At 55.4% G+C, this 27,325-nt stretch overlaps 1 protein-coding gene across 1 annotated transcript in view; it reads left to right on the forward strand.

The window, feature by feature from the left end:
- The window catches only part of GLI2 (GLI family zinc finger 2), a 255,689-nt gene that overhangs the window by 224,261 nt on the left and 4,103 nt on the right, over positions 1-27,325 (forward strand). The window contains exons 6-14 of the mRNA XM_049616226.1: positions 6,553-6,754; positions 8,329-8,542; positions 9,776-9,898; positions 13,275-13,409; positions 16,953-17,102; positions 21,977-22,141; positions 23,370-23,651; positions 25,239-25,575; positions 26,832-27,309. Coding sequence (XP_049472183.1) covers positions 6,553-6,754; positions 8,329-8,542; positions 9,776-9,898; positions 13,275-13,409; positions 16,953-17,102; positions 21,977-22,141; positions 23,370-23,651; positions 25,239-25,575; positions 26,832-27,309 — 2,086 coding nt within the window. The remainder of the gene's footprint in view (positions 1-6,552; positions 6,755-8,328; positions 8,543-9,775; positions 9,899-13,274; positions 13,410-16,952; positions 17,103-21,976; positions 22,142-23,369; positions 23,652-25,238; positions 25,576-26,831; positions 27,310-27,325) is intronic.

The following is a 27,325-nucleotide window of genomic DNA, read 5'->3' on the forward strand; positions in this document are numbered from 1 at the left end:
GCTGCGCTCGCGTTGGACTCATCACACCCACCCACCATCCTTTCTCCACCTCTCCTCTCGGGAACGTGATTGTCTTCAGGGTATAGAGGGAAGTTTCCATCCCGGACCTGGGCAGGCATATCAGTTTCTCACCCCAGATCTGCTGAGGCTGGGGGTGAGGCTTGGCAGGGGGTGGGGGGGGGGGGGGAGCGCGGTTCTGAACCCTAAAGGATTTCAGGAACAGATGACTCTTTTCCTTTGGTCCCAACCCCTTACGATCCAAGGAAATTAAGAGTAGGCCGACACAATATCCTGTATCTGTCATTACTTAATACGGTTCTTTTTTTTTTTTTTCCAAGCCAGTTTGAACTACAACCAGAACATTTGCTTCTGCTTCTAAAAATGTTTTAGGCATTTCTGGGGCGCCTGGGTGGCTCAGTCAGTTAAGCGTCCGACTTCGGCTCAGGTCATGATCTCACGGCCTGTGAGTTCGAGCCTGCTTCAGATTCTGTGTCTCCCGCTCTCTGACCTTCTCCCGCTCACGCTCTGTCTCTCTTTCTCAAAAATAAATAAACATCAAAAAATTTTTTTAATGTTTTAGCCGTTTCTGTTCAGCTCTGATGCCCAAGTGGATGTGTTGTTCACATGCATCTATTAGACCCCAGTGTGCACAGCTCAGGTCAGCCTCTGGAGTATCCCCAGCCTCTCCTTTCCTATAAACTGGGGAGCAGGGAAAACCCACCAGCTCCTGCTGGTCCCAGCTGCATGGGTGTGGGGAGAGACCTTCCCAGGAAGCTTTAGTCCACCCAGTGAAGTGTAGACCTTCTTTTTGCTCAGACTGTCACAGAATTGTGCAGGCTCAAAGGCCACCTGTGAAAGGGTCCTGAGACTCTCCGAGAATACGTGTGTTCATGTTAGAAAGCCTCCTATAAACATGACCATGGCAGGTAAGCTCTGTTCAGGTGCAGGGGGCCTCATGACTTTGTGGGAAGTTCAGGAAACTGAGCCTTCTCTCTTTCTCTCTCTCTCTCTCTCTCTCTCTCTCTCTCTCTCCTCTCTCTCTCATTCATTCATTCTGGGGGTATTTCTTAAGCACCTCCTATGTGCCAGGCATACACAATGGTGCATAGCATGCCAAGTCGTGCCCTCGTGGTGCTTGATAAGTTCCACAGGTGGCTCTGTGTAATAATCCTTGCATTTTTCATACATTCACCTTTTGGGGTTAAATAAATAGACCTTAAAATAGAACCTTGTATTTTTTCTCATATGGGAAAGCAGATATGCTCTGAGGAAGACGTCCATATCCTTGCCTCCATCAAGCCCAAAATAACCTCATCTGGGTTGAGCGTGCGAGGAGATCCCCACGGTGGTGTGGGGCAGGCAGGAAGGCAGAGGGGGCCTCTGCCGGAGCTCTCGCTGCAGCGAAAATCCAAGCCCTGCCCTGCTCCCGGGTCCCAGGACCAGGCTGCAGGCTGGACAAAGGGCATCTCCCGCGTCCCTCCCTGGCCAGGGGCCTCTCAGCCTCCTGGTGGTCGATGGAGGCCCGTTGCCTCTTGTTCTTAAAGGAGGCTGATTTATAGCAGGAAGAGTGGAAAGTGATACTGTGCTGGGAGGTAATAGATCAGCGGTCAGGGAGTCCAAGGCTATCGCTCTGCCTACTGGTTCTCCGGAGGGCGGGGAATTCACCGGTTGTCACCGGGGCCTTAAAATGGAATGTTCTTGTTTTATGCTGTTGAATATTGGTGATTGCACAGCAGTGTGGGAGCCGCCACAACCCACCCCCTCCTCCCACCACACTGAGAAGATTGAAATGTTCCCGATTGAAATGTTGTCTGTTTACAGCCCATATTTCCTCCGAGCTGTATATTTTATTGTCATATTGACACTAATTTGACTTGGATGTCACCTCCGTTCTGACGCCCGTTCTTTATGCTGCCTGCAGGTCCAAGGGGGTTTTCAGAGACCAATTACATTGATCACACCACAGAGAGGCAGGAGGAGCCGCTGGAGGGACTGCCAGAGGCCCCAGTCGGGCCGGGAGTCCGTGCCCAGCCTGCAGACGGGAGGGAGACTGAGGCAGAGGAGAGCAGGCCACAGGTTCCCCGAGGGGCAGGACTGCTGTGTGCAGACCCGGGCTAGGTGGCGTATGTGGGTCACCCGGTGAACCGGCACAGACACGAAGTCACTTTGCAGGCGAGGAAGCCGAGGCCCTGAGCCCGAGCCCTAAATTTGTCTACATCACAGAACTAGGAAATGGTGCCGGCCAGTCTCAACCCCAAGCCTCTGGGCTCCAAAGCCGAGGTGTTTTCAATCCCCCCATAAGAAGGGGTGAGGGGGCTGCGGACGGCTAAGTGTGGGGCAGGTTGAGGTCCTCCAGTTGGGTTTCCTTAGAGCATTTACTCAGTGAGTCCAGAAGGTATGTGGGCGGGGCTGGGCTGTGCAGGGATGCTCCCTAACCGGTGAGGACCCAGGGCCCACGAGCCAGGCCACGAGGCTGTGTCCTGCCACCGCCAGGGGAGGCGTGTCCCAGTCCCATGCTCAGGACAGCATCTGGCACAGAAAGGCCTCCTGGGAGGTGGTGCTGGGACACAGCTCTCTCCACTGCTGGTGCCCTGCCTGCCCCGCCCACGTCCTGGGGAGCCAGCCCCTGCTTCCTCCTGCCGCCCTCATTCCAGGTTCCTGGGTCCTCGGGACACCCCCCCCCCCCCGCCCCAGAGCTCGGGTGACATGCTGGTCACAAGCCCATAGCAACCCAGAGGTGGATACTGTTGGCCCATCTTCCAGGTGAGGAAGCAGCTCAGGGAGGTTCAGAGCCTCGCCCAAAGTCACCCTGATCAGAGCAGTCAAGCAGGGTCAGAACATGGTCTGCCTGCACCGGGGACCCGTTCTCAACCCTCCTGCCCTTCCCGGCTGCCCCCAGGGAAAGCAGCGATGTCCCCAAGCACTCTGGAGTTACCTAGTAATCCCAGGAGCCCTGCCCAGTGCTCTGGGCACCATTTTCTTCTCTCACCTGGACAGTGAGCTTCACAGGAGGGCAGGGCCGAGGGTCCCCCCCTTGCTTGCAATCCCCGAAAGCGTCCAGCCCGATGCCATCACCACAAGGCTCTGATGGGTGAATGAACTAACACATGAATGAGCAAAAGAAAGACATAGTGGCTGAAACAGGATCCAGATGCAAGCGGCAGCAGGAGTGGGTAGCATGGGGCGTCTGCCCGGGTGAGGGCAGGCTGGTGTCCGGTCCCCCCTCCCGGCGGCTGACGGAAATCGGCGCAGGCTCATCCACAGATGAATGGACGCAACAGCTCTGCCAGTCCCCGGTCATAAATCACAGGAGAAGCCACAGGAAATGAGTGCCAGGATTTTCTTTCTATTTAGTAATTTATCAAGGGAAGAGGCACATTAATAAACATATTTCCCTCGAGGGGTGGGAATAACAGAGATGAATATCACTGTCAGATTTGCCCTGTTTCCTCTTGTTAGGGGCACGTGAGAGGGTGGGAATCCAAATATTAGCAGCACAGTCTTTTTTTAGAACATGCATTAGAAGGATGAGTGTATTTCTTAGTCTACAGGATGTTGGATTGTCCCTCCCACCTCGTGTCTCTCCATTTGCCACTCGGTTCGTAAGCGACAGGACTCTTTGGGAGGATTCACGTTTGCATCTTTGATTTTCCTTGGAAGTGAGGATGGACGGGGAGTGAACTCAGTAAATAAGAACAAAGAAGCCTAGAGGAGCCCGGATGAGACAGATGAGTGAATGCTGTAGTGACAGACGTACTGCTGTGTGGCCCGACTGTGTTTTCTAGACTTGCTGTCCCTCACTCCAGTATTAGCTTTAGGCTCATCCTGCCCATCAAAGCCGTCCTCCTCGCCCCTGAAGAAGCGACGTTAATTCTCAGTTTCGTTTTAGAAGGTCTGCTGGGCTTTCAGCACTCCGGTGGTTTGCTGGTGTCCTCGAGATTACTCTGCAAGCCAAGCTATAGCGCCCCCATTGTACAGATGGGCAAAGAAAGGCTCAGGAGGCTGAGTGATGTGCTCCAAGACAAGCACTAAGTGTTGGGTTTGGAGTGGCCCAGCTGTGTGTTCCCACGTGGTGTGTATGTGCGTCTGACCGCCCCAGCCCCCACCTCCAAGCACATCCTTCCCCGCAAGGTGCGTCTTCTCTCTACCCTGGGCGGAGGCGGTGTGCTGAGTGCTTTGGGGCCAACTGCCCGACTTCCAAGTCTACTTCTGCACTTCCCCTGGCTTCATGGCCCTCTGTCATTCGTAAAACGACAGTAGTAATAGTTCCTTCCTTCTAGGGCAGTTGACGCTGTTGAATACTTTAAAGATTAAACAACTTAATACCTTGGAGTGCTCAGAACAGTACCCAGCACCTTCAGGGCAGGGCATAAATATTGACTTGCCCTGGCTGTGATTCTGCTGTCCCTCACCTGTGCCCACGGCTCAACATTTGCCATCTTCCACTCGGGCTCACCACCGAATGGATGCATATGTGTATGTGTATGCATATAACGGTGGGGGGAAAGGACCCAAGTCCCTGATGCATAAAGGTGGGAGGGGCAGAAGCAATCAGATAACCACACCAGTGCATGCGGACTTGACAACGTGACCCCCCCCCCCGTTTGGGATGGGGGTAACTTCTTAATCGGAGGATGTCAGGGTGCTCTCCCTGGGAGAGTGATAACCCGTGGAGGTCTGAGCACAGAAAGGAAGGGAGAGCACTTCAGGCAGAGGAATGGGCATATGCAAAGGCCCTGTGCCGGAAGACAGGTGACAGGGGTAGGGAGCTGGGAGGTGGCTGGAGCAGAGCCTGGGAGGTGGGCAGGATGAAGCTGGAGAGGTGGGCAGGGGGCACCCACAGGGCCTCCAAGCAAAAGCCACCCTGTGCATTTGGGCTTTTTTCCTAATAGTACTGGGAGCTTTGGAAAGGTTAGGGCAGGGGGGCACAGGGACATGATTCAATTTACACATTAAAAAGCTCTCTCGGGCTGCAGTGAGGAATGTGGATGGGACAGCAATTAGCTAAGGGCCCTGGGATGACCCAGGCTAGCAGTGGGATGGGGGGAATAGGAGGAGGGGGAGAGGAAGGGAACCTGCAGGGGGCTTTGAGGGCAGACTCAGTCATGAAGGAGGTAACAATGGAAAGGCATCAGGCCAACTCCCGTCAGAGGCTGTTTATCCCAGTGGCCCAGGAAGAAAGGGGCTTCCCGGGTTTGCCAAGAGTGAGGGGTCAGAGGAGCGCCGGGCATGGGTGCCCCCAGGGCCCAGCAGGGGACCTGGGGGCATGAGGTCGTGGGCAGGGGCTCTGCTGAGGCTTCTGCAGTTGGTAGCTGGAGGGCTCTATGCACTCACACAGGCCAAATAGGCCCCGAACCTTCTCAGGGGCTGGTCGGCACTGGGGATGGGGGCTCAGAGATCCCCAGGCCATCAGCCCTGCCCTTAGTGCCCCCACACCTGTGGGGACAAGGCACCAACACACCAACCCTGCAGCCAGGGCAACCTGCTGCCTCCCTGGAGGAGGAGCACCTGTGGGGTCTAAGCAGCTCTGAGCGGACAGAAGGGAAGAAGGCGGGCATCACGAGCCCAGGAACGGCCGAGCACAGGCATGGAGGCAGGCTGCGTGTAGCAGAGGTATGCACCAATAGCCTCTGGAGTTGTCTACAGGCAACCCCTCCAGCCCAAAGGGGCACAGAAAGAGGTGTCGGTGCCGATATCCAGAAATGCAGGGGCATGGCAAAGCGTTTAGGTGCCCCTGCTGTGTAATGTACTCCTCACCACAGCCCCAGGGGTCAGATCCAGGAGACCCTTGCACAGAGAGGAACCCAGGGCTCAGGGAAGGTCTGGAAAGGGAAGACACAGAGCATGTGGGAGTTGCCCGGTGACACTGGCAGGTCGTTTATTCTAGACCATTGTTTGTCCAGAGGAGAGAGCCAGAACCCTGACTGGGGAGCGGGGGCGCAGTCTGGAGCCAGGCGGGAGAGTGTGACCCCAGGGTCAAGGAGCCCCCCCTCTGGTTCAGGCTGTCTTCCTTCCCGCAGTTGCTTACCGGTGAGGGGTGAGAGCTTATGCGAGGGGCCGTCAGAGAGAGCGGTGGGGTGGTGGCTGGGGTGCATGCCTGTGCATGAAGAGTGTTTAAGATGACAGGTTCTCGAAGCCTCGGGCAACTCCGGAAGCCAGGATAGTGGCTGCCCTTGGGGTGGGTCTGGAAGGACGCTGGCCATGCCTGTTTCTCTACCTCGCGCTAGCTTCACAGGTGGGTTCAACTCGTGGCCACCAAGCTGTTCAACACTTAGCTGCTACGCCTTAAATGTTCAGCGAACATATTCTCTCCCCCAAGCATCTGACCTGTGTTTCTCACACCCCCACGTCATGCATGGATCCATCCCATTCTATAGATAAGCAAACTGAGTTGGAGAGAGGCCAGGACCCTTGCGCAAGAGCCCCCAGCTGTGGTTCTCATTACACCGTCCTCAAAGGCTCTTCCCGCTGTCCCCCCACCCCCACCAGTCCCCCTTCCCCAATTCTACCCCCTACAAGCACAGTGATGCCTGGGGTTGGCTGTCCCCACAGTGTCGCGTTTCTCCAGCCCACGGGTGACGCCCCGCCTGAGCCGCAAGCGGGCGCTGTCCATCTCCCCGCTGTCAGACGCCAGCCTGGATCTGCAGCGGATGATCCGGACATCACCCAACTCGCTGGTGGCCTACATCAACAACTCCCGCAGCAGCTCGGCGGCCAGCGGCTCCTACGGCCACCTGTCAGCAGGCACCCTCAGGTGAGCCCAGCCGGCATGTGGGCGGCCGAGCCCCAGAAGGTGGGCTGGGGGCCAGGTGGGGGAGGGCCCATGCTTTCGACCCGTGGAGAAAGACAGGACATGTTGCATTTGTGAGTCGGTGTGCTTGCAACGGCTCCCTGAATTCCACACCGACCACGATGATGCCGCAACGTGCCAACATTCGAGTACGTCTTCCTGTGTCCGCTCTTCCCCCAAACCCACTCTCTGATGTGAAAGGTATGTTTACTGGGCCTGGCACGAAAGAGTCAACCATAAAACCCAAGGTTTTATGGCAGCCACAGCCACTGGTGGCACACGTTGTGACACCGACTTGGGCCATGCCAGGTCTCCAAGCAGGCAGCCAGCTTCCGGCTGTGGTCACAGCACGGCACACCCAGACCTCACTGACACCATTCGCCCTTGTCCCCACCCCGCCCCCACTCCACCGTGCAGCCCATGGCTGTTCTAAGGACTCAGACCCAACCACCTTGACTCAACTCATTTCCTCCCCGCAACCCTCCTCAGGGAGGCCAGGAGGTGTGAGGAATGTCAGGAGAGTCTGGCCCTAGGAAGTGCAGAGATCGAAGTGGTAATAAGGATGTTGGCTGTCTTTTTTTACAAAACAAATTACTCTGAACCTTAGCTGTTTAAAGCAACAACGAGGATTTGCCATCTCAAACTGTTTCTTGGGGTCAAGAAAATGAGACTGGCTTGGCGCTGGGTCTCACGAGCCTGCGCTGAAGGTGTCGACCAGGGCTGTAAGGCACCTGAAGACTTGCCTTTATTTCACGTTACAGGAGTCTCTCTATAAGGCTGCTTGAGCTTCCTCACGGCATGGCGGCTGGCTCCCCTACCCCCACCCCAAGTGACTGATGCAGGAGAGAGCAAGGAGGAAGCCACATGTCTTTTTTTTTTTTTTTTTAAGCTATGTACTTATTTTGAGAGAGAGAGAGAGAGAGAATCTCAACCCCCGATGAGGGGCTCCATACCATGAACCTTGAGATCATGACCTGAGCTGAGATCGAGAGTTGGACGTTCAACTGACTGAGCCACCCAAGCCACATGTCTTATATGGCTTAGCCTTGGAGGTCACCATTATTTCCGCAGTATCATGTTCTGGAGAGAGGGCTCATATGCAGATGGCATAAAAGAACCTAGAGGTGCAGCAGAAGTGAAAGAAGAGAGGGGGTGACGCGAGCTGCAGGGCCCAGGGCACATGTCCTGGACAAGCGGGCATCAGAAGCGGCCTCAGGGCCCAGTGGGGCTCAGATGGTTGGGGATGCCTCTCAGGCGTCAGAGAGGTGAAGGGCTGGGGTGTAGGCCTGAGATGGCGCCTGGCCCCTCCCTGGGGTGAAGGCTGGGTCATGGGGCGGGGCCTGCAGGTGAGCACAGCCCGTGAGGCCTGAGATGGCAGACAGTGGTGGCTCTTGAGCCAGGTAAAGCCATGCTAACCGCAAGATAAGCAACACGCCCTTCCCGATCCCTGGCAGGGTCCTCTCTGTGCAGGAAGTCTTGACCAAACAGCCTCCGCCCTCCCCAACTCCGTTCCGTGACTTGCCTGCTCTCCTTTGCAGCCCAGCCTTCACCTTCCCCCACCCCATCAACCCGGTGGCCTACCAGCAGATCCTGAGCCAGCAGAGGGGCCTGGGCTCAGCCTTCGGACACACCCCGCCTTTGATCCAGCCCTCGCCCACCTTCCTGGCCCAACAGCCCATGGCCCTCGCCTCCATCAATGCCACGCCCACCCAGCTCAGCGGCAGCGCCACCTGTCTGAGCGACGCCACCCAGGTAGGTGGGTCCCCGGGTTCCCGGGGCCCCACGAGAGCTGATCATTGCCTTCTCATGCCGGGAACTTGTGGAAGGACTCCCCACTCGGGTCTGGATGGTGGGATGCCTTCTGGCGATAGGCCACGGGATCAGAAGGGCCAGATGCTAGATCAGGAGACCTAGGCGGGGTCCTGACACCCTCACTTTCGCTGGCAAGTGCCTGGCCTATAAATTCTGTGGTCGCCTGTCCTATCAACGTAATGAGTAGACGGAGCAACCCTAGAATTCCGGCTCTGGCAGACAGAGTACAATGTACTCAGTACTTAGAGCCTAAGTTGACCAAAGGCCATCTTACTTGAGCTCTCCAGCAGGACTTCAATGTGGCGGGGCGTGCTGGTACAGTGCCAGGCACACAGTAAGCGCCATTATTTTTTGCTGAATGAAGCCCCATTTTGCACATGACGAAATGGTTTTAGAGGCAGTATCGGGGCGTGGAAGGACACGGTTGTGGATTCCGCCAGACTGCGTTTTGGACCCCAACTCGCTGGAAGCATCTTTCAGCCTGGGCTAACGCATGCGCGGAGTGGGGCCTGCCGCCTAATCGGGTCATTGTGCGCATATCTGAGCTTGGGTGCACGGAGCCCCGTGGGGACCCGGATCGTGGCTAACGTTCACGATGACAGTTCTCGAGGTTGCGCCACTTCCCAGGCCAGCCACCTGGCAGGGCGGAGCCCAGAGGTGAGCATGTGCTGGGACGAAGGCAAGACCCCACCCTGTCTGGAGCAGCCCCTCTTCCAGGACGCCCTCCCTCTCCACCCCAGGGCTCCAGGTGTCCACCTGGCACCTCCCTCCAGACAGTAGCTATCAGCTCTTGTGACCAGGCTCTTCTTTCCTGCTCCCCGGGCTGGCCCGGCCCTGTTCTCCTGTTCTCATGCTTCAAGACCCCCTGCTCCAGAGGGCTGAGAAGCTGAGGCTGTTGGAACAGGAGTGAAGGTGTCCTGCATTTCGCAAAGAGAGGGTTTCTTTTCCATTCCCAGGGAGGTGGGGGGGTGGGGTTGGAAGGCCGAGCTCTGGGCTCTCTCGTGGCTGTGCCCCCCAGCCAGAGAACCACGTCGGGAGACTCAGCTTCTGAAACTTCAAACAGAAGTGCTGGCCCAACCTACGTGGGGAGGATCCCTGAGGTAAAGCCCAAACAGAACTTGGGATGTCCCCACCCTGCCTCTGCATGACGGACTCCCCTGCTCCCTCCCTCAGAACAAGCAGAACAGCGAATCGGCTGTGAGCAGCACCGTGAACCCCATCGTAATTCATAAGCGCAGCAAGGTCAAGACAGAGGCAGAGGGCCTGCGGCCAGCCTCCCCGCTGACCCTGACGCAGGTAACCTACTGGCTGTCCTGGCCGTCCTCCAGCTGGGTGAGCGGACCTGTGACCTTGGCCCTGGTGGTGAATGGACGAACGGACAGCTGCCTGCATGAATGAGTGAACCAGAGAGGGCGGGGACACCGTGAGCTCAGGGAGGACCAGAGCTGTGTCCCCAGCACCCTGCATGTTACATGCTCATGAAACACGTTCTGCGTGAAAGAGTGGATGGGCAGATGGATGGATGGATGGATGGATGATGGAGGGAGGATGGAGAGATGGATGGATAGATGGATGGATAGATGGATGGATGGATGAGTGGATGGATGGATGGATGGATGGATGGATAGACGGATGGATGGATGGATAGACAGACGGATGGATGGATAGATGGATGGATGGATGAGTGGATGGACGGGTGGATAGATGGATGGATGGATAGACGGATGGATGGATGGATGGATGAGTGGATGAGTGGATGGATGGATGAGTGGATGGATGGATGGATGAGTGGATAGATGGATGGATGAGTCGATGGATGGATGGATGGATGGATGGATGGATGTCTGGGGCTGCAGCCATCCCCACCCCAGCCCCTCACACAAGCCCCAGTCACACTCAGTCACTCCTGTCCCCTGAATGGCTGTGGCCCCTGTCCAGTTGCTCCCCGTCCCTAGAACTCCACCCCCCACCTCGCCCCTTTCACTGCCACTTCCACCTTTCCTGACTCTCCTGGCTAGTAGGACTCGCATGTGCCCAGACACCCATCCTAGCTCCTAGCTCATGTTGCCTGTAGCCTGCACTGCGCTGAAAGCTTTGGAGAGGCTGCACTTGGGAGACAGGCTGATTCGGCCCCACGTCAGTAGGGTTTGCACAGGGCCTGATGCAAAGTCACTATGAAGTAGGAATTTCTAATGACTGGATGTACATCTGAGGGAGCAAGAAGCACGGTACAGAGGGGAGGCAAGGAAGATGATTGTTGGCAGGAAGGTGAGGGAGGGAGCAAATCAGAGCCCAGGTCTGTTGCAGGACTGAAACCCCCGTGCCAGTCCCTTTGGAGATCCTGCCACTTATTCAGATGCTCTGAGATGGCAGGCTGATGGTCCCAGTTCTTGCAGCGAAGGCCTGTCATGGAAAGGAAGGGCTTGGTGTGAGTGCTGACCCCGCGGGCGAGACTCCCGCCCCCCCAGGCCTCTGAGAGTGGCATGGTCTCCATCTGTTACTACAGCATCACGAGCTTTGACACCGAGGATGCAGGGGACCTCCTGTCCCCCGTCTTCCCTACATCTGTCAGACCATCCTTTATCAAACCTGTAAACCATCGGGCATGCTCTGGGCACTTAATTTTTATGAAATATTGGGTCCTGTTATTGTCAGGCAAACAGAGGAGTTGGTGACAAATTCTTCTCCCCTCGCTGACGCCAAAGCATCTCCGCATGATGCATGGTTTCCACGAGGTCGGCCATCATCGGGGGCCGTTGAAATTGATGAGGACGGCACATATCCAGGGGAGATAAACATGCTGGAGCTGTGAGGACAGACGCAGAGCCCCGGGGAGCCCCTGCCCCGCCCCTCCAACCCAGAAAGGCAGCCCAGGGCCCTCCTTCCCACCTGGCCTGGCTCCTCCAATGTGTCCGTGGAAGGAAAGCTGTTTATCACAAGAGGTTGTCACTATGTCACTCAGGGTCCTGATTCAGTGACCTGTCTCATTTGCAGGGTGGATGGGCGTGCTTTCCCTTGGCAGGCATGCGGCATAATGAATCCCCGCTCTGTTTAAGCCCTCAAAACCGTGGGCTAGGATGATGCCCAGCCCCATCTGGAGGCCCCGAGCGCACCCCCTGCCCCCGTGCCGTCTTCCGCTCACATGTCCACCTGGCAGCTCCTTCAGGTCTTCTTTCAAATAAGCGGGACGTACAGAAATAATAAGTCTGTTTGCAGTTTTTCTGACAGTGCAGAGCAGGGGTAGGGGGCCACAGCCCCACCGACCCCCCCATTGCTAAAGGTTCAGGGCAGGGGCGTACCTGCACTTCCTTTTAATGTGGACCCAGCGCTGCCCGTGGACTTAGGATACTGCACATCATCGTTTGCCTTTTCAGGGCAAGTGCGTTCACTGGAAAGTACTCTGAGAAGCAACCAGAAGCTTTGCAGCTCCAGTGGAAAGTCGGTCAGGGGCGTGAGTCTGCGGCCAGCCCGGGGAGCCACGAGGCAGATTTCCCCACTCGCAGAAATGGACTCGGCATCAGTAATGAGGCTCACGGGCGAGCTACAGCTTCTGCTTTGTGGTCTCTAGAGCCCGTAGGGGTTGGGGCTCCTGACTGTGGGGGAGGTCAGCCCCCTTAATCTGGCCTATAAATGTTTCCCCCGGAGGCTCTTGGGAAAAACAGAATAGTCCTGCTGTTTTGTAGATAGTGTGAAATGGAAAGCATTCCATCGTTCTAACATCTGCCGCTTTGCCTGGCTTTGCTCTGAGCCTGCCCCAGCCAGCCAGTGCGATATTGGGGAATCCTTGACATCCTGTGGCTTTTGTCCCAGCGTGGCACGTCTGTGCCTCCCCCTTCGCTCCCACTCCCAGCCTTTCCTTTGCCCCTGTGTCCCCTGCTTTTCTTTTGCCACCTTGAACAGGGCACACGTGGGCCCTGTCCTGATGAGGAGACACCATTGCAGATGGGGGCTGTCACTCACTGAGTGCCCTGCAGAGAGCAAGGTGGCCTCTCCCTGAACCCATTTTCCTGGCGGTGATGCAAGAACACAGATGCCCACGTCTTAGGACTGTGGCGGGGAGGACAGGATGGGCACTGGGAGACCATGCCAGTAACCCTGAGCACGAATCGGGGTGTGCTCTGTGTCCTGGAGGGAGGGGACAGTGCGAGAGTGAGTCGTCTGAAGGGCCAGGCCAGATGCCTGTTGGCTGTTCTCTTGCCTCCAGGCGGGAGCAGACCCCGTGCAGACTATAAATGAAAACGCCCCCACCGCGATCGCACGCGGGTCCACCCTGGCTCTCCCGGAGGAAACCAAACCAAATAAGCGAAAGTCACTGCCCTCCTTTCTCCCGTTCTCCTCGCCAAGTCGGTTGACCCAGGATGTGGCGGGACACTTTGGTGATGACAAGCCAGCATTAGAGAGGAAGGAGGGGCCCCAGGACAGCTGTGCAACAGGAGAAGGATGGGTGGGAGCTAGCTGAGGAAAGTGGCTGAGCACATAGATGTACGTATGCACGCATGTGTGTACAAGTGCATGCATGTGTGCTCACGTGTGCGTGCATGTGCATCCGTGCGTCTCCACACCTATACCAGCTCAGGGTCCTTGGCATAGACCGCCCGGGGCCACTAATGACCTTCCGTCAGGGCCCGGTGGCTGAACGTGGCTCACGTGGGTTGCTCTGCTCCTCCCCCAGGAGCAGCTGGCTGACCTCAAGGAAGACCTGGACAGGGACGACTGTAAGCAGGAGGCCGAAGTGATCATCTACGAGACCAACTGCCACTGGGAAGACTGCACCAAGGAGTACGACACCCAGGAGCAGCTGGTGCACGTGAGCCTCTAAGCCCCAGCAGCCCGCCCAGCGGACAGAACTTCAGGCCCTCTGCGGGGGAGAAGGGGCTGGGGGAGGCGGCTCTAGGAGATGCCGGGGCTACATCCTCTGCAAGTGGGAGACCTAATTGTTTATCTGGGCCGTGCCTGCTTCTAAAAGGGGGCCTACCAACACATACATAGTATAAGAGATTAAAACAAAAATAAGTAAATGAGAAAATTAAGGAGAAAGGAACAATAAATGAAGCCAGGTGTGGAATGGATTTAAAAAAACAGCTCTGTGCTCTGAGCTATAATTCACATAAATATCTTTTTTTTTCCCCTGAGCTTCCTAGCAGCCAGTGCAAAGAGGGAAATAAGATTAGTTAAACCAGCGAGCATCTATAAACACGGACCCTGAAACCCGAAAGAAGGTCCTCCCATGGAGGAAGGAATTAGTAACTTCCTCTTGGAGACCATTCACAGAGACCCAATGTACACAAGAACAGATGGGGTGTTGATACCATTATCAAGAGGGGGCTGCTTAGAAATACCTGGTACTGTCTGCTCAGGACACCAGAGAGGCCATGGGACCTGGGTGCCCCCTCATGTCATGGCCCTTGGTCCCCACTCTAAACTGTTCTACAGCAGCATCCATATGATGGCAGTCGAGAGGTAACCTGTGAGGTTTGGAGAGCAGAGGCTGGCTGCACCACACCTCGCCGAGTGGTTCCAAACAAGTGACTTAAGCTCCATGAGCCCCAGTTTTTTTCCTCCCGTAATGCGGGTGAAGCCTACCCAACAAAGTTGTGAAGGTTGAATGTGATACCCACATAAGCACTTAGCAGATGGCATTTCATGCATGGTAGCTAGCCTCCCGCCCCCTCCTCCCTGTTCCCCACAGCAGCCCTGAGCGGGTGTCTCTCCTCTCCATCCAGAAGAGAGCTTGATTTCAAGAATCACCCTCCCAACACTGCTCCCCCGCGAACCCACACACTCCTTGGCGAATGAGAGTCTGTACCGATGAGCCCCACACCAGCCTGCCAGTCGGATTGCTGGATGGGGTCGATTCACACTGTTCACATCCTGAAGCCATCCCAAAGGGGTTTGCTTCTCCGCAGCTCTGTGGGCTCCGCATTTAGGACACTGCCTTCTCCCTCTGCTTCCTCCTGTCATGCCAGTTGCTTTCAAATACCCAGGGTTTCTTTTCTTTGGGGTGCCCTCCCCCCCGCAAAGTGTGAGGACACAGGAGATCAGAATTTCCCAGCAAACCTGTCGCGGCTGACATAGCACCTGTGAAATGGGGCTGCCCTAAGCCCTTCTGGAACTCGAACATAATTTTTCCACCTGTTCCACGTCTTTGGGTAAACCATTCCAAGATGGAGAAGGGGCCACTGGGGCTGTGAGTTGTAGGACAGAGGAGATTAGATGAAAGAGAGAGAGGACTGCATGTGGGACCACGAGGGGCCGGGTGGGGCGGCGGGGGGGTGGTGGGCAGAGGGGGAACAGAGATGCAGACATAAGAGGTGTGCACAGTGGTGAGCAAGCCAGCCCCCAAGAGCAGAAAGGGAGTTCCTCAGATACAGGCAGTCGGGGGGAAGGAGGGCTTCAGCTGCAGCCTTCTGCCTGTGCCCAGGACTGTCCCTGTGGACAGAGGTGACCACCTCTGCCCGGCCCTGGAAAGAGAAGCCCCCTATGAAAAGAGAGCCAGCCCCTCTGCCGGCTGTGACTCTCTCCCCGCTCCCTGGGAAGATGGATGGTGGCAGGCACACGGGCGAGCTGGAGCCCCCAGTCGATTATTAACAATTTGTTGCTAAGTAAACCAATAAGAAAAAAATGAAAGGCATTGTCAGGAAGCATTTTTATCATTTGAGAGGCTTTAAAAATGGAAAGTGAGGCTAATATGATAAGATTTCCCTGGAAGTTCAAAGCGCTGTAGATTTTACTTGTTCCAACATGGGCATTTGTATGCATGATGGTCGGGCCTGTTTCTCGGGGGTGTGTGGGCTTTTCTGTCTTCTCCGGGTCAGGTGCTGCCAGGGCCCGCATGCTCAGTTCTCGGACAGCCCCAGAGGTTGCAAAGACCTGCAGCAGCACGGTCCGGCAGAAAGACGCTGCCAACCACAAGTGTCCACCACGCACATAATTTTATGTGAACCTGGGAGCACACTGTTTAAAAAGGGTAGAAGGAAACAGGTGAAGTTCATTTGAATAATATATTTTACTTAACCCAATATATCTGAAAGATTATCATTTTGATGTGTCATCAATATAAACGAAAATTAGTGGGATATTTTATTTACATCCTTATTATTATTTTTTTATTCTCCATCTTTGAAACAGCCCATCCCCGGTGGGACCAGCCACATTTGAAGGGCTCAAGAGCCATAGGTGGCTAATGGCTGCTGCATTGGAGGTTGTGGTGTGTGGGAGGCAGTGACGGCTGGAAGACGAGCCAGGAAAAGAGAGGGGAAAGGCACTGGGGCTAGAGAGAACAGGCCCCCGAGATCTGAGTGTCTCCCCCTCCCCGTCCCCCTTGGGGGAAGCAAGCCCAGCCATATCCGCACACAGACAGGACATGACCTTGATGGGGGGTGCAAGGAGGCTCCCCAGTGGCCTTTAGAGAAAAGCCCTAGAGCAAGAGGAAGCACGCAAGGTCCAGTACACTTTTTCAGACTACTGTGTGAGTGACTTATACCACCTTTTTTCACTCCCCAAGATATATAAGCCACCTCAAAGATTAAGGACATAAAAGTCTGGAGGCCCCACACATATCCACAAATCCTAAGCCGAGAGGCAGTAATACCCCTGCTCCAGTGAGTCCTGCAGCCTTCAGTTAAATAATCAAAGCAAACCACTAAAATCCAAAGGGTCAACTCAGGGCAGCTTGCTGACTCCGCCTACCCTGGGATGCAGGGCTCCCCCTTGCCATACCTCCAGATCAGTCGTGCTGTCTGAGCATTTTGTCCCAGGGGCAGCATCACACAGTGCCCAGAGCCCACCATCAGGGGTCCCCATCGAGCTCCACCCACCCTTGCTGCCTGGGCCTTGCAGAGGCCACAGAACTATCTGGGGCTTGGCGAAAAGGGGCAGAGCCATCATCTCACAGGTTACTGTCAAAGACAGAGGTGAGGATGCATTGATGTTTTCCATTGGAATAAAAAAGCGTATTTAAAAATTCCTGGGACAATAGGCGCAAGCTTGGGAGAAGCATCTCGTGCACCAACCACAGTGCACGACTGCCTCACTACAGTTATTTAGTGCCTACTGTTTGCAGCCCAGGAGCATCATCATAACCACCGGAGCCTAGAGCCCAGCCTGGGGTGAGCGGGATGACTTTGCCCGTCATAGGTGGTCACTTTGAGGACAGAGAATTGGGAAATGCAGCGAGACAAGGAGATCACCCAGTGGATCTTGGGTTAATGGCAGCTAATGAGAACTCCTGAGGAGGTGTGGCCTGGCGCCTAGCAGGTGGTCTTGCAGGGTGGGGCGTCTGCGCCTTGTAGGTGGGGTGCGCAGGGGTGGGTGGCTGGGCTCACCCCTCCCTATGGGCTTGCTCCCGCAGCACATCAACAACGAGCACATCCATGGGGAGAAGAAGGAGTTCGTGTGCCGCTGGCAGGCCTGCACGCGGGAGCAGAAGCCCTTCAAGGCCCAGTACATGCTGGTGGTGCACATGCGCCGGCACACAGGCGAGAAGCCCCATAAGTGCACGGTGAGTGGCCCCTCCTCCCTGCCGCGTCTCGCGCGTGATGGGGCTGCATTGGACGTGGCTGACCACAGGTGTACTTGGGTTGAACAGGCCACGGGCAGCATCACGGGGACCCAGCCTTCCAGCATGTTGTCTGTCCTGTGCGCTCCTGCCCTGCACCTTCCGGCGGGCTGGGGTTCTTGAGGCCCCGCCCCTGTGTGCCATCCCAGATCTCTGATTTACCCCCTGGGTGTGTGCCTGGCAGGTGGGGGGGGGGTGCCGGTGTTCCCTACCTGTGTCCGTGTGCCCCTGGCCCCCGGGGTACGGCTGCACCCCCACAGTTCACGCGGCTGGCAGACCCCAGACACAGGAGCCCCCTTAGCAGCACCCTGGGGTCTTCCCCCCCACCCCCGCACAGAGAAAAGTTTCACTGGTGGTTTCACAGCTTGAGCAAAATCACTTTGGGTGAATTTCTTTTTTTTTTTTTTGAATTTCTTTTAAGTGAACAAAATGAACACAGAGATAAGACCTTTTAGACAGTTTCCCTTATGGAGTGAACAGAATTTGTGACTATGATTGGTGAGACCTTTTTTTTACCACACACAGTTGCTCCCTCTTTAAAAGAGCCAGTGGGGGACGCCTGGGGGGCTCAGTCCGTTAAGCCTCTGACTTCGGCTCAGGTCATGATCTTGCACTCTGTGAGTTCGAGCCCTGCATTGGGCTCAGTGCTGACAGCTCAGAACCTGGAGCCTGCTTGGGATTCTGTGTCTCTCGCTCTCTCTGCCTCTCTCTCTCTCTCTCCCCCAAAGCTAACATTAAAAAACATGTTTTAAATAAATAAAAAATAAAAGGGCCGTTGGTCCAGTGATGTACTGATGTGGTTGCAACTGAAGCCTCTGGGAACTCCTCTCTGTGAATCACCGTATTTCATAATTCTGAGATAGACATTTAATATTATATTAATATAATATCATATATTTTAATATCCCTGAAATCAGGCTGTCTTAAAATAGGTGGTAGCCAGGATTCAATGAAATATGCTATCTTTGTTGCTAACTTCTTTTTTTAATTGGGATAAAAATTCACATGCCGTAAAGTTCACCCTTTTAAAAAAATAATACAATTCAGGGGCGCCTGGGTGGTTCACTTGGTTCAGTGGTCAGGTCATGATCTTGCACGGTCCATGGGTTCGAACCCCACATCGGGCTCTGTGCTGACAGCTCAGAGCCTGAAGCCTGCTTTGGATTCTGTGTCTCCCTCTCTTTGCTCTCTGCCCCGCCCCCACTCACACTCTGTCTCTGTCTCTCTATCTCTCAAAAATAAACATTAAAAACAATTTTTAAATAAAAAAAATATATATAGATTTTTAGTATGTTCACAAAGTTGTACGGCCATCACCACTAGCTGATTTCAGAACATCGTCATCACCCCCAAAAAGAAACCCCATGCCTGTTTGCAGTCACTCCCCATTCTCTTCCCCACCCCTCCCCCCTTCCCTGACAACCACTAATCTACTTCCCCATCTCTGTGAATTGCCTGTTTCAGACAGTTCATAAAAATGGAATCATACAATGGGTAGTGTTTGTGTCTGGCTTTGCTCACTCAGCATGTTTTCAGGATTCATCCGTGTTGTAGCATGTTCAATACCTCATTCTTTTTTTTTTTTTTTTAGCTTATTTATTTATTTTGAGAGAGAGCGTGGGAGAGGGGCAGAGAGAGAGGGAAAGAGACAGAATCCCAAGCAGGCTCCACACCAGCAGTGCGGAGCCCAACGTGGGGCTAGAACCCAAGAACCGTGAGATCATGACCTGAGCCAAAACCAAGAGTTGAAAGCTTAACGGACTGAGCCACCCAGGCGCCCCAATACCTCATTCCTTTTATGGCTAAACGACTGTCCATTGTATGGATAGATCCTAGTATTTTGATCCATTCATCACTTGATGGATATTTGCAGTGTTTTCACTTTTCGGCTGTTAGCACAAGTACGAACGTTAGTGTACAGGTTTTTGTGCGGACCTGTGTTTTTAATTCTCCTGTGTATGTACCTAGAGTAGAATTGCTGGATTTGAGGACCAGCCAGACCCATTTCCAAAAAGGCTGCACTGTTTTACATTCCCACCAGCAATATGTGAAGGTGCTGATTTCTTCACGTCGTTCCCAACACTTGCTAACCTGTCTTTTAATGACAGTCATCTTGGCGGATGTGAAAGGGCATCTCACTGTGGTTTTGATTAGCATTTCCTTAATGATTGATGATGTTGAGCATCTCTTCATGTGCTTAGTGATCATTTGCATATCATCTCTGGAGAAATGTCTACTCACATGTTTTGCCCATTTTCAAGCTGGGTTATTTGTCTCTACTGTTGAGTTGCAGTAGTTCTAAACCCTCATCAGATATATGATTTGTCAGCATTTTCTCCCCCTGGGGGCTTTTCTTTTCATTTTCTTGATCGTTTCCTTTGAAGCACCAAAGTTTTTAATTTTGATGAAGTCCACTTTTTTAACTGCTTGAGCTTTTGGTGTCATATCAAAGAAACCATTGCCTAATCCAAGGTCACAAAGATTTACCCCTATGTTTTCTTCTGTGAGTTATTGTTTATAAATGCATAGTCTTATTTATATAAATCTGTATATAGTTTTATAGGGAACCTCTACCCTTTAGGTCTTTAATGTATTTTGAGTCTGGGTATATGGTATGAGGTAGGGGTCCAACTTCATTCTTTTTGCACGCGGCTGTCCAGTTGTCCTGATCCCGTTTGTTGAAGACACTCTTCTTTCCCCATTGAATGGCCCTTTGTCGAAAATCACCTGATGCTAATATATGAGTTTATTTCTAAACTCTCGTTTCTTCTATTACGTTGATCCTTCTGTCTGCCCTTATGATAGTAATGCAGTGAATTTTGACATTGGGAAGTGTCAGTCCTCCAGATTTGTCCTCCTTTTGCAAAATTATTTTTGCTCTTTCCGGCCCTCTGCAGCAAGTTGTTTTTGTAACATGCTAAGTGGTAGCACGCCATAGCCCTGTGGTACGAGCTGTGAGTTGTAGAAACAGATCAAAGGCATTTGGAGCCCAATGTACTCAGTCAGACTGGTCAGGAATAAAGGCAAGGATGTGAAGCGTGTGACAGTTCCTGCTGGGGTTTCCGTGTCATGCTGAGGGCAGTTTTCATAGGCACAGTAGATGCTGTTGCAGTATCTTGGGAATAGGTGCAGAACCCCCCACGATGATCCGTCCCTCCTTCCTCCTTCCCTCGCTCCCTCCGTCTCAGTCACACTCTCGTGCTCCCTCCTTCCTTCCTTTTCAAAAATGTTTCTTGGGGCGCCTGGGTGGTTCAGTCGATTGAGCGTCCAACTTCGGCTCGGGTCATGATCTCGCAGTTCGTGAGTTCAAGCCCTGCGTCGGGCTCTGTGCTGACACCTCAGAACCTGGAGCCTGCTTCCGATTCTGTGTGTCTCTCTCTCTGCCTCTTCCCTGCTCATGCTCTGTCACTCTCTGTCTCTCAAAGATGAATAAACGAGTACAAAAAAATTTTTTTAATGTTTCGTGAGTGCCGAAAATGGATTTTTTCATAGACACTAAATACTAGGAACACAAAAATGAACAAGATCTAGATGATACCTGCTCTCTTCCAGCTTGCATCCTGGTGGGAAGGCCAGATAATAAAATGGTGAAGATCATTATAAATTGTGGTAGGCAGTATAAACGGAAAACGGTAGTGTTACGATTATCAGAGAAATGCTCTCAGAGGAAATGACCTAAGAGATTGAGAGGGAGTGAGCCAGGCCAGGGCCGGGGTGAGGTTCCAGCCAGAGGGGGACAGTGTGTGCAAAGGCCCCGTGCTGGGAAGAACTTGGTGGGGTCAAGGAACTGAATGGGGACCAGCATGGCCATAGCAAGTGTGAGGGCGGCCAGCTCACTCAAGGACACGGAGAAAACTGGATTTCATTCTCAGCACATTTTAATGCACACCAAAGTTCTGACCGGGGGTTAGAGCTTTGGTGCCCCTGGAAACAGTTTAAAATAACATTTTGAAAGAGTTTTTAATGATATGGGATGATTCTCACCATGTGTCGTTGATTTTGACAAATGGAGTATGTAACTAAATACTTGATATGTTCTCAGTTTGGCTTTAAAACGTGGGGATGAGGGCTGCCTGGGTGGCTCAGTCAGTTAAGCATTCAACTCGATTTCGGCTCAGGTCATAATCTCATGGTTCATGAGACTGAGCCCTGCACTGGGCTTTGCACTGACATCATAGAACCTGCTTGGGATTCTCTCTCTCTGACCCTCTCCCATTCTCTCTCTCTCTCTCAAAATAAAAATAAAAATAATAATAAATAAATAAATAAATAAATAAATAAATAAAACATGGGGATGGGGGCACCTGGGTGGCTCAGTTGGTTAAACATCCAACTCTTGACTTCCGCTCGGGTCATGATCTCACAGTTAGTGAGTTGGAGCCCCTCACTGGACTCTGTGCTGACAGTGTGGAGTCTGCTTCCGATTCTCTCTCTTTCTCCCTCCCCTCCCCCACTCTCTCACTCTCTCCCACTCTCTCTCTCTCTCTCAAAATAAATAAATAAACTTAAAAACAAAAACCGGGGATGAGCCACAAAGTCCCCAGAAAGAGACTTATTTCCATGTTGCCAGCGGTTGTCCTCGGGCATGTCCTTTCCTTTCTCTTTTTGCACTTTTCCGTCTTTTCTGGGTTTTCTACAGTGGCCCGATGTCATTTTAGAATCTGAAAGCAAGGTGGACATTTCTGTTAAAATGCATACTCCTGGGTGCCCCGGGGGGGGGGGGGTACAGCAGATGAGGGGGCCTGGGGAGGAGGCAGTGGGCCAGCCCTACGTTGGATCTGGGGCACCCCTCGCTGATCCAACCCACCTCTTCCCAGTTCGAGGGCTGCTCAAAGGCCTACTCCCGCCTGGAGAACCTGAAGACGCACCTGCGGTCCCACACTGGGGAGAAACCATATGTGTGTGAGCACGAGGGTTGCAACAAGGCCTTCTCCAACGCCTCAGACCGCGCCAAGCACCAGAACCGCACCCACTCCAACGAGGTACGCCGGCCAGGGTGTGCACGGCACGTGTGTGTGGGGCCCCGCTGACACTCGAGTAGATGCGTGCCTTCTAGACTTCTGTAGGCCATCAGGTGGCCAGGTGCCTGATGCCCCTCCCCTCCTCCCCGACCTTCGGTCTGAGCTCAGCACACGTCGGCAGGCCCTTGGGCAGCTGGCACCGACGTGCTGTCGCGGCTAATGCCTCTGACCTGCCGTAGCTCTCAGCCCCCTACGGATGGGGCACAGGGCGGCCTTTGTCTCCCCAGCTAGCCAGAGCCCCTGGCAGGGCTGAGAGAGCCCAGGGAGAGCAGTCTGCCGTACTGCCTCCCAGTCCGAGCCCAGCCGCCCAACTGCTTTTGCTCAGGTAGACTCGGGAAGGAACATTTCTAAAAGCTTAGATACATTTTGGACCCCAAAGGGATTTCCTCCAACGCTTGCAAGAAATCAGAGGAATTCCCAAAGGAATCTAAACCCCGTAGGGCCTCTGCAGACAACAGCTCGCCTCGGCGAGGGGTGTGTGTGTGTGTGTGTGTGTGTATTATGTGGGTCTTTTGTGGACGTGGATTTGTAGGATGTGTGTGCATGTGGATGTACATGTGCATATGTGTGTGCGTGTGTGTTTGAGTGTGTGTCTGCACGCACATGTGTGAGCACGTATGAACGTGTGCGTGTGGGTATGGGGGAGTGTCTACACGCAGGTGTGGGGTATATAGGTGTGCGTGTGTGTGAGCTCAGGACTGAGGTTCAGAAACCCTGGGTTTTCGTCCTGTTCCTAAGTGACTTCAAGCCCGTTTCTTTGCCTCTGTGAACCTGACTTTCCTCACCAGAGAGACCGGGTGTTAAATGCTGTCTCACAGGTGTAACAGACCAACACGAAAACATCCCAGTGCCCTGATGACAGGGGAGGCAGCAGTCCCACCATGCTCTGTGTCCCCACTCCTTCCGTTGTCTCTGATCTGGGTCCCTAGCTAGTGATGAGGGCTTCCTCAACCATGTGCTTACCTGCATGAAAAGACGGCAGATGAGATCAGAGGGGCCAGGCTCCTGCAGGCCCAGGGCTGGCTTGGCTCCCTCCGGGCACACTGGCTGTAGATTAGCTTGAGCACCTTCCAACTGCTGGCCGGGCTCTGCCGAAGGACATTACATGGCTTCGGGAGACTGGGGAGCGCTCCCTCTCACAGTCTGTCTTTACGTCCCATGCATAACACAGGCCTCCTTCTCTTCCCAGAAACCCTACATCTGCAAGATCCCAGGCTGCACCAAGCGATACACGGACCCCAGCTCTCTCCGGAAGCATGTGAAGACGGTACACGGCCCAGATGCTCACGTCACCAAGAAGCAGCGTAACGATGTGCACCTCCGCGCCCCGCTGCTCAAGGAGAACGGGGACCACGAGGCCAGTGCCGAGCCCGGGGGCCGGGGCTCGGAGGAGAGTGCCGAGGCCAGCAGCACCAGCCAGGCCGTGGAAGACTGCCTGCACATCAAAGCCATCAAGACCGAGAGCTCCGGGGTAAGCAGAGCTGGGCAGTGGAGGCCCCAGTCCATGCCTCCCACCCACCCCCAGGAGGTCCGGCCCAGCAGCACGAGGGCTCAGAGCCCCAGCTGCCGCGTAGGGTCTGCGTCGGGGTCCCCCGCTCTAAGTGCACGATGACGTACATCCTCCTCTCTCCAGCTCAACTTTTCCTCCCTTCACTACCTTGGGCCTCTCGTAGAACCTGTCTTGTGCCACGTCCCATGCTGCTGGGCAGGGCCACGGGCAGCAGGGATGCCTGCCCCCAAGTGGTCAGTCTGCGGGCGGTTCCTGGGGTCTGCCTTGCCGACCGGCACCATTGCGCCACGGTCGGTCCCCTCCCTTCTGTCCTGTCTCTGTGTCCTTGCCCCCGTGGCCTCCACTCCTTTTGTTCTAACCACCTGTTCTTTGTCTCCACCTCTTTTTCTCGACTGTACCTCCCCTAAGGATAGACGGTACTGAGGTGAGCAGAGAAGCCCGGTGGGGGTGCGGGCGGGCTGGCGTGATGCGGGCGGGCTGGGGTGCTTGTCCAGGGCTGATGCCTAGGCATGGACTGACTTGTCGGTCCAGGCCCCTCAGGAGCCTAGCAAGGTGGGTTTGGACAGGTAGACACCAAACACTGCAGGTGGAACCCTGGGGACAGATAGGGGCTGGCAGCAGGGGTCAAGCTGGCAGGTATAGGAGCAAACCGTGGGGCCCACCCTCCAGGAGGGACAGGGCCGAGTGGAGGTGTGAGTTCAGGCCACAGAGGAGGGAGGGACCAGCTGACAATGGATCTTGAATGCCAACATGAAAAATGTGGGTCGTGCTGTGGGCAGAAGGGAGCACTGTAGCTTCCCAAGGAAAAATCTGGAATTTGGGGGCTGTTGGCCTCGGAATGAGCCCAGAGGTACTACATCTGAAGTGAGCCTCGGCCGGGCTCAGATCCCAAGTCCCAGTGAAGGTAGCTCAGGCTCTATGGAGTCCTGCATTGTACACGTGGGCTATGAGCTCTCTGCCCCACTCTGCATCGGCCCAGCGGGACGGCTAGTTTGGGGTGGCCGTTCGGGCAAGGGCCTGGATCCAGGAGGTCCACCTTCCCTGGTCTTCCTTGCCCTTTCCAACAACCTGCGTCTGGCCTGTTGAGAAAGCAGCAGGTCAGCGGGCCTCCGCCGTTCCTTGCTACATCATACGGCACCTCCCTGTCGTTGGGCACATTAAGTACCCCCCTTGAGGTCATCTTCATGCAGCCGTGGCAGCCTCTGTGGGGGACAGCTTCCAAGTGCCCATACGTTGAAAGCCCCACATGCAGAGGTCTGGCCAGGACGCTGGCTAGGAGAACAGAGGAGCACGAGGCAGGGGAACGTGGAGCTGTCCATTACTGGTGCCTTCTGCGAACCGGATGCTTGCCGTCCAGCCACTGACCCTGTCCCAGAGGCAGCACAGGTCCATCTTACAGCTGGGGAAGCTGAGGTTCAGAGAAGTGAGGTGGCCAAACAGAATGATGCTTGGAAGCTCCTCCACGTGGCAGCTTCCTTCCTGGGTGTGTAAGGGCCCAGCGGGCTCTCGCACCCTCTGAGCCTGTGCCCTCTTGCCACGCCCCTGTAGCTGTGTCAGTCCAGCCCCGGGGCCCAGTCGTCCTGCAGCAGCGAGCCCTCTCCCCTGGGCAGTGCCCCCAACAACGACAGCGGCGTGGAGATGCCGGGGACTGGGCCCGGGAGCCTGGGAGACCTGACAGCTCTGGATGACACGCCCCCGGGGGCCGACGCCTCAGCCCTGGCCGCTCCCTCTGCTGGTGGCCTGCAGCTGCGCAAACACATGACCGCCATGCACCGGTTCGAGCAGCTCAAGAAGGAGAAGCTCAAGTCACTGAAGGATTCCTGCTCCTGGGCCGGGCCGGCTCCACACACCCGGAACACCAAGCTGCCTCCCCTCCCGGGAAGTGGTGAGTAGAGGCCCCGGGTGCGTGGGCAGGGGCGGGGGAGAGCCTGGGGCGAGCACCCACTAGGTTAACCTCCATCGAATGCCACCTGCCATGGCACCGGATGCCCACAATAGGATGGCTCTTACCAGCCCATTGCACAGATGAGGAAGGTGAGGCTCAGAGAGGTGAAAGTGCCCTAAACAGACCATCGGCAGAGCTGCGACAGCCCGGGCCATGCATCTGCTGAGAGCACCACGGCCAAGGCTCTAGGGAGGAGAGCAATACACCCCCAGTCTCTGTGGTCAGAAGGAGCCTATGGTCGGAGGGCCATGCCATGAGATGCACCCTTGACGAGGAAGGAGCCAGGAAGTGACGACAGAGCTCAGGGTGGAGCTGTGCAGAGGAGGGAGACAGCAGGTCAGCTGAGGAAGCGCAGAGAGGACTTCATGGAGAAGACAGCCTCAGGAGGCATTGACGAAGACGTGCAAAGCGTCTTCGGGGGCATTTCCTGAGCGCTGACTCTGTGCCAGGCAGTGTGCCCTCCCAGGGACCGACAGCCAGTGTGGTGGACACTGAGAGGCGCCAGCTTTCGCTTGCAAGGAGGATTTGTTGCCCCAGCTGTTGAGGGACCTGCTGGTGAAAGGCCTTCAACTGTCAGCCTCATACAGAAATCGCCTGGGTAGCAGACAGCTGACTTACCCAAGGTCACCCCTTCCTGGGGTGGCCCCCATCCAGTGACTGATCCCTGCAGGAGTGTCAGGCCATTCAAGGCTCAGAGCTCCCTGTGACATCAGCTGTCATTGGGCCTGCGTCACCACACACTTCTCCCTGCGCGCTCTGGGGCCTTTGCTGTCTTCCATGGGTGTGGATCTCAGGGGGGTGGCTAAGCAGCCTGCCCAGTAAACCCAGCCCCTGGGGAGCCCACCTGGCTACACCCAAACACAGAAGGTGAAGGGGCAGCCAGGCTGTGGCCAGGGCCTTCGGGGCTCCCCCACACACACACACACATACACACACACACACACACACACACACTCCTCTCAACCTCCTCCTATGGAGAGGCAGGTTCTGTCTACAGGTGGAGAAACTAAGGATCAGACATCAGAATCCAGGGCCAGCCAGCCGGTGGTAGCTAAGATCCCAATCCAGCCTCATTGGTTGAGCTCCTGCTGTGTGGCCGGGCACACTCGGCTGGGGCAAAGCAGGAGAGGCCCCGCGCCCCCACCCCCACCCCCACTCCCGCCTCCCTGGGCACTGACCGCTCTCCTTTCCCGCAGGCTCCATCCTGGAAAACCTCGGCGGCGGCGGGCCGAGCGGGCTGCTGCCCAACCCGCGGCTGTCCGAACTGTCCGCGGGCGAGGTGACCATGCTGAGCCACCTGCAGGAGCGCCGCGACAGCTCCACCAGCACGGTCAGCTCCGCCTACACCGTGAGCCGCCGCTCCTCCGGCATCTCCCCCTACTTCTCCAGCCGCCGCTCCAGCGAGGCCTCGCCCCTGGGCGCCGGCCGCCCACACAACGCCAGCTCGGCCGACTCCTACGACCCGATCTCCACCGACGCATCGCGGCGCTCCAGCGAGGCCAGCCAGTGCAGCGGCGGCGGCTCAGGGCCGCTCAGCCTCACGCCCGCGCAGCAGTACAGCCTGCGCGCCAAGTACGCCGCGGCCACGGGCGGGCCGCCGCCCACCCCGCTGCCCGTCCTGGAGCGCGCGGGCCTCCGGACCAGGCTGGCGCCGCCCGGCCCCTGCGCGCGCCCGCTGGGGCCGCGGCGG

The sequence above is a fragment of the Panthera uncia genome (assembly GCF_023721935.1).
Source record: "Panthera uncia isolate 11264 chromosome C1 unlocalized genomic scaffold, Puncia_PCG_1.0 HiC_scaffold_3, whole genome shotgun sequence".
In the NCBI taxonomy this organism is placed as follows: domain Eukaryota; kingdom Metazoa; phylum Chordata; class Mammalia; order Carnivora; family Felidae; genus Panthera; species Panthera uncia.